General features: G+C 47.2%; 1 protein-coding gene across 1 annotated transcript; it reads right to left on the reverse strand.

Moving 5' to 3' along the window:
- Positions 1-8,922: 8,922 nt before the first annotated feature.
- Positions 8,923-9,975, reverse strand: LOC144485931 (uncharacterized). Its single transcript, XM_078204002.1, has one exon. The coding sequence runs from the start codon at positions 9,973-9,975 to the stop codon at positions 8,923-8,925; it is 1,053 nt and encodes a 350-aa protein (XP_078060128.1).
- Positions 9,976-10,605: the final 630 nt, after the last annotated feature.

Genomic DNA, 10,605 nt, shown 5'->3' on the forward strand with positions numbered 1-10,605 from the left:
CCCTCCCCAGTGACCAACTTTGAGAATGAATAAATTGCAGCCCGAGATATAATTGAGAGCAGAAACAATAACAGCAGAATCCAACTCCTGGAATCACTTGTGAACTCGCTGGTGTCTCTGCAGGGAGGATGAAACAGTGAATCTCTTTCCACAGACAGAGCAGATGAATGATCTCTCCCCAGTGTGAACTCGCTGATATCTTTGCAGGTTGGATGCTGTTCTAAATCTCTTTGTGCAGTGAGAGCAGCTGAACGGTCGCTCCTCAGTGTGAATGCGTTGGTGGACCATCAGTTCCTGAGAGCTTTTGAAGTTTCTCCCACACTCAGAGCATTTAAAGGGTGTCTCCTGGGTGTGAGTGACTGTGTGCGTCGACAGGGCAGATGACTGAGTGAATCCCTTCCCGCACACAGAGCAGGTAAATGGTTTCTTCCCAGTGTGAACTCGCTGGTGAACCTGCAAGTGTGATGACGTTCTAAACCTCTTTGTGCAGTGAGAGCAGCTGAACGGTCTCTCCCCGGTGTGAATGCGCTTGTGGACCCTCAGATCTGAAACATGTTTGAAGGCACTCCCACACTCAGAGCATTTAAAGTGTCTCTCACTTGTGTGAGTGACTTTGTGACTTAGCAAGTGGGATAACTGAGTGAATCCCATTCCACACATACAGCAGGTAAATGGCTTCTCTCCGGTGTGAACTTGCTGGTGTGTCCACAGGTTGGATGACGTTCTAAATCTCTTTGTGCAGTGAGAGCAGCTGAACGGTCTCTCCTCAGTGTGAATGCGCTGGTGGGACACCAGTTCTCCAGAGCTTTTGAATCCACTCCCACAGTCAGAGCATTTAAAGGGTCTCTCATTGGTGTGAGTGAAATTGTGACTCAGCAGGTGGGATAACTGAGTGAATCCTTTCCCACAGTCAGAACAGGTAAATAGTCTCTCCCCCGTGTGAACTCGCTGGTGTCTCTGCAGATTAGGTAAGTCAGTGAATCCCTTCCCACACACAGAGCAGGTGAATGGTTTCTCCCCAGTGTGACTGCGTTGATGAACTTCCAACCGAGATGGGACCGTGAATCCCTTCCCACAGTCTCCACATTTCCATGGTTTCTCCATGGTGTGGGTGTCCTTGTGACTCTCCAGGTTAAACAATCAGTTAAATCTCACACAGAACACGGGTACAGTCTCTCCCCGCTGTGAATGCTGCGATGTATTTTCAGGCTGTGTAACTGGTTAAAGCTCTTTCCACACTCAGTGCACTGGAACACTCTCACTCGGGTGTGTGTGTGCCTTGGTGCTTTTTCAGTTGCACTGATGCTTAAAATCTCTTGAAACAGACAGCTGAGAGAAACATTTCTCCCTCTGGATTTAAAGGCCGATGATATTCAGGTCCCGATGAATTGAGTGATTCTGTCAGATGTTGATGTGACGTTTGGTTTGAGATTTCTGTCTGTAAATCCTCACCTTCTGATATTGTAAAAGGAGTTTACAAAAGTCATCAATGTCAGTACAGGATATAAATTCAGAACAGACAATTCTAGTTTCTATGGAACATTCTTTTCTCTCTCATTCCTCAAAGCTGTAAATCTCCATCCCACACACTCTCCCTCCATTCTCACTCTGCTGTATCTAATATTCACCCTCCCAATTCTCCTGAAGGTGCTGATTGAGGCTGATTGACAGATCCATGCTCACTGCTTCCTGTCCTGGACACAGAGAGCTGGAAATCTCCATGCAGGCGGCCAGACAGATATATGTCTATCTGACTGGACTAACAATGTGTGGAATGTACAGACTGGACTCCCTTCCTTCCCTTCAGCGGCTAAGGGCGGCCAAGTCGCCAGGACCCAATGAACTGCACACTAGGCTGAAGAGATAGTGGACACTTTGGTTAAAATATTTTGTAACTCGCTAAATTCCAGGAGGATATTAGAAGATTGGAAAACAGCCAATGTGACTCCTTTGTTCAAAAAGGGAGAAAGGCAGAAGGCAGTGAACTATAGACCTGTTTATAGAATCATAGAATCTACAGAACAGGAGGAGGCCATTTGGCCCATCGAGCCTGCACCAACAACAATCCCAGCCAGGTCCTATCCCTCCTAATCTGCCGACACTAAGGGGCGATTCATCATGGCCAATCAACCTCACCCTCACTTCTTTGGAATGAGGTAGGAAATCGGAGCACGCAGAGGAAACCCACGCAAGCACGGGGAGAACGTGCAAACTCCACAAGTCCTTGGCACTGTGGGGCAGCAGTGCCAACCACTGTGCCACCAAGCCGCCCCGTGCTGCCCCAGTGAATTTAACACCTAGTCAATATGGTTTTATGAAAGATAAATCATGTTTGACAAATTTGTTCAAATTCTTTGAGGATGCAAGGGGTCGTGTAGATCGAGAGTAATCTGTAGATGTAGTGTATTTACATAGGGTGGCACAGTGGTTAGCACTGCTGCTGCACAGCGCCAGGGACAAGGGTTCAATTCCAGCCTTGGGTGACCGTCTGTGTGGAGTCTGCACATTCTCCCCGTGTCTGTGTGGGTTTCCTCCGGGTGCTCCAGTTTCTTCCCATAGTCCAAAGATGTGCAGGTTAGGTTGATTGGCCATGCTGAATTATCCCTTTGTGTCCCAATAGATTTCGATTAGGGGGACTAGTGGGGAAAAAATGTGGGCTTATGGGGATGGGGCCTGGGAAAGATGTTCAAGCAGCTCGATGGGTCAAATGACCCCCTTCTACACTCGAGGGATTCTATGATTTCCAAAAGGCATTTGTCAAGGCGCCACATAAGAGGCTGGTGCATAAAGTAAAGGCCCATGGAATTGGTGGAAGTGTGTTAGCATGGATTGAAAACTGGCCGTCACATAGAAAACAGAGAGTTGGAATAAATGGGTCATTTTCAGAGTGGAAAGATGTAACCAGTGGAGTACCACAGGGATCAGTTCTTGGCCCGCAATGTGGGGGGGAGGGGCGGGGGGTGGGAGGGGCGGGGCTGGGAGGGGCGGGGGGGTGGGGGGGGTGGGGGGGGAGGGAGAATCCTTTAAAGGGACAGCCAAAAACTAAACCCTGAATGAAACGTTACAAACGTAAAACTATGATGTGGTTCTGGGGAGGAATGAAGCTCTCCAGCCCCCACAGTGCCCACTGAAGACCTTGTGTTGGTCGTCACCACATGCTTCCTTTCCAGGGACACCTGGTCGCAAACATGGGCTGACATGGTGGTTCGCACTGCTGTCTCACAGCTCCCGGGAGCCGAGTTCAATTCCAGCCTTGGGTGATTGTCTGCATGGAGTTTGCATGTTCTCCCCATGTCTGCATGGGCTTCCTCCGGTTAGTGTCACAAGTAGATTTACATTAACACTGCAATGAAGTCACTGTGAAAATCCCCGAGTCGCCACGCTCCTGCACCTGTTCGGTGACACTGAGGGAGAATTTGGCACAGCCAATGCACCGAACCAGCACGTCTTTCAGACTGTGGGAGGTAACCGGAGCACCCGGAGGAAACCCACGCAGACAAGGGGAGAACCTAGACTGTGACCCAAGCTGGGAATCAAACTCAGGTCCCTGGCGCTGTGAGGCAGCTAACTGCTGTGCCACCGTGCCACCAATGATCCAGGTGAATGTTAAATAAGAGACAGACCAGAATTATAATCTCTCAACTATTATAATGGTTTATTCAAAAAGAGTAAATAATACAAGAGAAATTAAAACAATGAGTCTCACTGCCTTCTGCCTGTCGGGGACCCTTCTAACGACAGCTGGTCTGGAGCTCGAGAGGTCCCGGCAACGTTCGTGATCCCGGTCCAAGGTGAAGACCAACGTACCCGGGTCGAAGCCCCGCCCCCCGTGTTTTACAGTGCGGCACAAACAACCTGACACGAGATTTGGTCAATTCCCAGACTTGGGAAACAATATACAAACACAGCACTGGAAGGTCAGCTTGTTTCTGTAGCGCAGCTGCTTCTTTAGGTTCTCACAGCATGAATAAATGCTGAGTTGACTGGTGAATATCTTAACTCTTTACTTTCTATACATTCCACCCTGAGATTCAGCAGCCAACGCAGCAATCCCATCTGTACCTGTATAAGTTCCTTCACAACAATGACCTGTGTGAACAATGCACGCACTCTGTGCCACAAGACAATTAAAATGAACAACAAAAGGGTACAAAGACGCAGTATGACAACAGGATGTAACATTAAAGTAAAAACAGCGAATGCTTTGGGTGACCATACATTAAAAACATCCCACCAAAGGTGAAAACTGAGGCAATTAAGTTCACCCGATGTTTGGTGAAGTTTGCCTTAAGCACAGGTCGTTTTCACACTCTGCCTGAGATGTTGCCTGTCTTAACTTAGGTGTGCAGAAACTTGTGTATTTTGTTCAATAAACCTGCATAATTTATTAAGTTCAATTGAAGGCAGATGCACAATACCGTGGGTGTGTCTATATCAAATAATATGTTCTATTAGTATGTACATCAAATATGTCCCATGCATCTTTCCAACATTGGTTTACAGGGGGTTCAAGCTATCTGGCATTCAGATGTACATTGAGAGTGCTGGTAATGCAGACATAGTTTTTAAAAAATTATTCGTGGAGTCACATGTGGGCCAGACCAGTTAAGGATGGCAGATTTCCTTCCTGAAAGGACATTGTGAATCAGATGGGTTTTTTTCTGACAATCGACCATGGTTTCATGGTCATCAGTAGATTCTTATTTCCAGATCTTTTTCATTAAATTTCACCATCTGCTGTGGTGGGATTTGAACCTGGGTCCCCAGAACATTAGCTGAGTTCTGAATTAGTAATCTAGCGATAATATCACGAGGCCATCGCCTCCCCACCAAACTTGTCCAAATTCATGCATAATAGTATCATTAACTGGCGATAATTCCTATTGACATTGGCCATGACTCAGCTGTAAGGTACAAGCTTCATGTATGAGGAGTTATGTAGAGGACATACCACCACAAAAGGCCATTGGCTACAATCCGCCACATTGAGCACGGATGCCTGGACAGTGATGTTATACAAATAATATTTCTGTCCTTCTGCACAAGTACATTTGTTTTGAGTGCATATTTTACTGGATGCCTTCCATCCCCCATGCATCGGGAGTGAACGCAGCTTAGGAGATACAAGCCAAGCATGTCCAGCAGCAATTATTTCCCCTTTTCTGTGGGGTTTGGTTTGAGATATGTACCCACACCTTGCCACCCTTACATACAGGTGTGTCATATTCCCTGTCTGGAGGAAGAATTGAAGGGACAGGTTGTTTTATCATCTTACTCAAGAGGGTTCATAGAATCCCTACAGTGCAGAAGGAGGCCATTCGGCCCATCCAATCTGCACCGACCACAATCCCACCCAGGCCCTACCCCCATAACCATACTTATTTACCCTATAACACCCTGACACTAAAGGGCAATTTATCATGGCCAATCAACCTAACCCACATCTTTGGAGTGTGGAAGGAAACCGGTGCACTTGGATGAAACCCACGCAGACACGGGGAGAATGTGCAAACTCCACACAGACGGTGACACAAGCCAGGAGTCAAATCCAGGTCCCTGGTGCTGTGAGGCTGCAGTGCTAACCACTGTGCTGCCGTGCCACCCCTCCTTTTTGTGGCCTATTATTCAAATTATGTAAGGCCTTTGCCACTCTTTGAGTGTGTGGTCAAGCTTGATTTGTTGTTTCAATAGCCCATTCATGTGTTCAATCGGGCCAGGCTAGGGAATGTGCAATACCCAATGTATTCCATTCATTGACTCCTATGTGATACAAATGTCATCCCAACTTGATTTTTACACGGTGAGATCTTATTCCTTCGCACCTTATCACATTATTATTCGTGATCACTCGAGCTCTGATTTTTCACTGGCCATGCTAGGGTAGGATTATAACCATTCATTAGAATCTACTCTCGCTTTTCAGTCCAGTGCTACTTGGAGTATACCGTCACTTCAGTGACTATTGGGTCATAGTCCCTCACAGTTCTCATCACAAATTTATGATAAAATAATTTAAACAATGCCTGAGAACGCTTCTTAACTTCTTAATCAACTACCTACCACTGTTTGTTGATTGGTCGGACCCCCTTTTCACAGATTTGGGTATCTCAGCCACTGAACACCAGCCAGTCCTGGAATAAGTTTAATTCTAACTCAATGAGGAAATATTCTCACCAGGTCCTCTGTCAGGGCACTGCTAAGCAGCTTTAATGGTCCATGATTGCAGAAACTGAGCTGTGGTCAAATTTGATTGAGTTTTTTGAAGGGGTAACCAAGAAGATAGATGAGGGCAGTGCAGTTGATGTTGTCGACATGAACTTTAGCAAGATCTCTGACAAAGGACCGCATGGTAGGTTGTTGCATAAGGTTAAAATCTCACGGGATCCAGGGTGAGGTATCTAAATGGATACAAAATTGGCTTCTTGACAGAAGCCAGAGGGTGGTTGTAGAGGGTTGTTTTTCAAACTGGAGGACTGTGACCAGCAGTGTGCCTCAGGGATCAGTACTGGGTCCACTGTTATTTGTCATTTATATTAATGATTGGGACGAGAATATCAGAGGCATGGTTAGAAAGTTTGCAGATGACACCAAGATTGGTGGCATAGTGGACAGTGAAGAAAGTTATCTCCGATTGCAACAGGATCTTGATCAATCGGGCCAGTGGGCTGACGAATGGCAGATGGAGTTTAATTTAGACAAACGCGAGGTGATGCATTTTGGTAGATTGAGCTAGGGCAGGACTTACTCAGTTAATGGTAGGGCATTGGGGAGTAACAGAACAAAGAGATCGAGGGGTACATGTTCATTGCTCCTTGAAAGTGCAGTCACAGGTGGACAGAATGCTGAAGAAGGCATTCGACATGCTTGGTTTCATCGGTCAGAACATTGAATACAGGAGTTGGGATGTCTTGTTGAAGTTGTACAAGACATTGGTAAGGCCACACTTGGAATAGTGTGTGCAGTTCTGGTCATCCTATTATAGAAAGGGTATTATTAAACTAGAAATAGTGCAGAAAAGATTTACTAGGATGCAACTGGGACTGGATGGTTTGAGTTATAAGGAGAGGCTGGATAGACTGAGACTTTTTTCTCTGGAGCGCAGGAGGCTGAGGGGTGACCTTATAGAGCTCTATAAAATAATGAGGGGCATAAATAAGGTAGATAGTCAATATCTTTTCCCAAAAGTAGGGGAGTCTAAAACTAGAAGGCATAGGTTTAAGGTGAGAGGGGAGAGATACAAAAGTGTCGAAAGGGGTAATTTTTTCACACAGAGGGTGGTGAGTGTCTGGAACAAGCTGCCAGAGATAGCAGTAGAGGCGGGTACAATTTTGTCTTTTAAAAAGCTTTTAGATAGTTACATGGATAAGATGGGTATAGAGGGATATGGGCCAAATGCAGGCAATTGGGATTAGCTAAGGGGTTTTAAAAAAAAGGCAGCATGGACAAGTTGGGCTGATGGGCCTATTTCCATGGTGTAAACCTCTGTGACTCCATAGTCCAGTCCTATAATGCCTCACATTCAAACTACAGTCCTTCAATTATAACAGAATATGTGGCTGTATGTAGCTGCATCGGCCATGGTCAACCCCAACACTGCCTTCTTGAACTGCTACAATGCCTGAGGTATAGGTGACCCAAAGTGCTGTTAGGCAGGGACTTCCAGCGACACATTCCAGACTTTCACTAGAATGTAAGTGAGTTCCAGATTGATATATTCCATTCAACCACACCCAAGGTGAGTTATTCCAATTCCTTTATTGTCCAGGACAATATATTCACAATATCTTTCAAATAGAAATTAAACATTCCCATTTGATTTCAGACAGTAACATATTCTGTTGGATTGATCGTTATTGTCAATGTCAGGCTGGGGTTGTTCCCCTTGGAGCAAAGGAGGTTGAGGGGAGATTTGATAGAGGTGGACAAGATTCTGACAGGTTTAGATAAGGTGGACAAAGAAAATCTGTTCCTATTAGCTGATGGGACAAGGATGACAAGCAAATTTAAAGTTTTGGGTGGGATCACAGAATCAGAGAAACCCTGCAGTGCAGAAAGAGGCCATTTGGCCCATCGGGTCTGCACCGACCACAATCCCACCCAGGCCCTACCCCCATATCCCTACACATTTACCCGCTAATCCCTCTAACCTACGCATCTCAGGACTCTAAGGGGCAATTTTAGCATGCCCAATCAAACTAATCCGCACATCTTTGGACTGTGGGAGGAAACCAGAGCACCCGGAGGAAACCCACGCAGACACAAGGAGAATGTGCAAACTCCACACAGACAGTGACCCAAGCCGGGAATAGAACCCAGGTCCCTGGAGCTGTAAAGCAGCAGTGCTAACCACTGTGCTACCGTGCTGCCCATGTGAGGAGTAATATTTTGATGCAGTGAATGGTAATGACGTGGAACTCGTTGCCGACGAGGGTGGAGGAAGTGGAGACAATAAACAATTACAAAGGAAATTGGATGGGCATTTGGGAGGTTTCAAACAGAAATGCTGACTAAATATCTCTGAACTTCCGAGCACCTTGTCACTCTGTGATCCTTGTGAAATTTGAAACCAGGTATTCGCAACAAGACAAGAGCATCAGCCCACTGGAGGCAAAGTTGTGAGACCAGTCAGTCCAGCAGAAAGAAACCCTCCGACCCTCCCCATTGACCAATATAATTGAAAGCAGAAACAATAACAGCAAAATCGACCACTGGAACCACTCGTGAACTCGCTGGTGTACCAACAGCTGAGATGAAAGACTGAATCTCTTCTCACACACAGAGCAGCTGAACGGCCTCTCCCCAGTGTGAACTCCCTGGTGTGTCTGCAGGCAGAATAACAGAGAGAACCCCTTTCCACACACAGAGCAGGTGAACGGTTTCCACCCGGTGTGAACTTGTTGGTGTTTCTGCTGGCTGGATGAATCACTGAACCGCTTCCCACACAGAGTAGGTGAAAGGCCACTCCCCAGTGTGAACTTGCTGGTGCCTCCGCAGGTGGGATGACTGAGTGAATCCCTTCCCACACTGAGAGCAGGTGAATGGTCTCTCCCCAGTGTGAACTCGCTGGTGTGTCCGCAGGCTGGATGAAGTTATGAATGCCTTCCCACACTGAGAGCAGGTGAACGGTCTCTCCCCAGTGTGAACTCGCTGGTGTGTCCGCAGGCTGGATGACCGAGTGAATCCCTTTCCACGCTGAGAGCAGGTGAACGGTCTCTCCCCAGTGTGAACTCGCTGGTGTGTCCGCAGGCTGGATGAAGCTCTGAATCCCTCCCCACACTGAGAGCAGGTGAAGGGCCTCTCCCCGGTGTGAACTCGCTGGTGTCTCCACAGGTTGGAGGACCGAGTGAATTCCTTCCCACACAGAGAGCAGGTGAACAGCCTCTCCCCAGTGTGAACTCGCTGGTGTGTCCGCAGGCTGGATGAAGCTCTGAATCCCTTCTCACACTGAGAGCAGGTGAACGGCCTCTCCCCAGTATGAACCCGCTGGTGTGTCTGCAGGCTGGAAAACTGACTGAATCCCTTCCCACACTGAGAGCAGGTGAATGGCCTCTCCCCAGTGTGAACTCGCTGGTGTCTCCACATGTTCGATAACCGAGTGAAACCCTTCCCACACTGAGAGCAGGTGAATGGCCTCATCCCAGTGTGAACTCGCTGGTGTGTCCGCAGGCTGGACAACTGACTGAATCCTTTCCCACACTGAGAGCAGGTGAACGGCCTCTCCCCAGTGTGAACTCGCTGGTGTGTCTGCAGGCTGGATAACTGAGTGAATTTGTTCCCACACTGAGAGCAGGCGAATGGCCTCTCTCCAGTGTGAACTCGCTGGTGTGTCTGCAGGCTGGATGACAGAGTGAATCCCTTCCCACACTGAGAGCAGATGAACGGCCTCTCCCCAGTGTGACTGCGCCGATGAGCGTCCAGCTGAGATGGGGCGCTGTATCTCTTCCCACAATCCGCACATTTCCATGGTTTCTCCATGGTGCAGGTGTCCTTGCCGCTCTCTTGGGTGGACAATCAGTTGAAACCTCGTCCAGGCACAACACCAGTACGGTCTGTCCTCACTGTGAATGGTGTGACATTTATTCAGGCTGTGTAACTGGTTAAAGCTCTTTAGTCAGTTCATTGGAACACTCTCACTCGAGTGTGGCAGTGTGTTGGTGCTTTTCCAGTCACACTGATGCTTGAATTTTTTTTCAAATCGACAGACTGGACAAACATTTCCCCTTCCAGATTCAAAGGCCGATGATATTTCACTCCCAAGGAATATGACTGCCAGATCTAGACGTGACATTTGAGATTTCAGCCTGTAATTCCTCTTTCAATATCCTGTAAAATGAGTTAGAAATAGAAATAGAAATTCAGAACAGACCATTCTAGTTTCTATGGAACATTCTTTCCTCTCTCATTGTGCAAAAGCTGTAAATCTCCATCCCACACACTCTCCCTCCATTCTCACTCTGCTGTATTTAATATTCACCCTCCCAATTCTCCTGAAGGTGCTGATTGAGGCTGATTGACAGATCCATGCTCACTGCTTCCTGTCCAGCACAGAAATCATAACAAATTGGAGCTGTAGTTGGCCATTCAGCCCATCGAACTGCTTCAACC

The sequence above is a fragment of the Mustelus asterias genome, unplaced genomic scaffold (genome assembly GCF_964213995.1).
Source record: "Mustelus asterias unplaced genomic scaffold, sMusAst1.hap1.1 HAP1_SCAFFOLD_250, whole genome shotgun sequence".
Classification (NCBI taxonomy): domain Eukaryota; kingdom Metazoa; phylum Chordata; class Chondrichthyes; order Carcharhiniformes; family Triakidae; genus Mustelus; species Mustelus asterias.

Bases quoted from the DNA above. Each gene is read 5' to 3' on its own strand.
- LOC144485931 (XM_078204002.1), bottom strand. From the start codon at position 9,975: ATGGAGAAACCATGGAAATGTGCGGATTGTGGGAAGAGATACAGCGCC.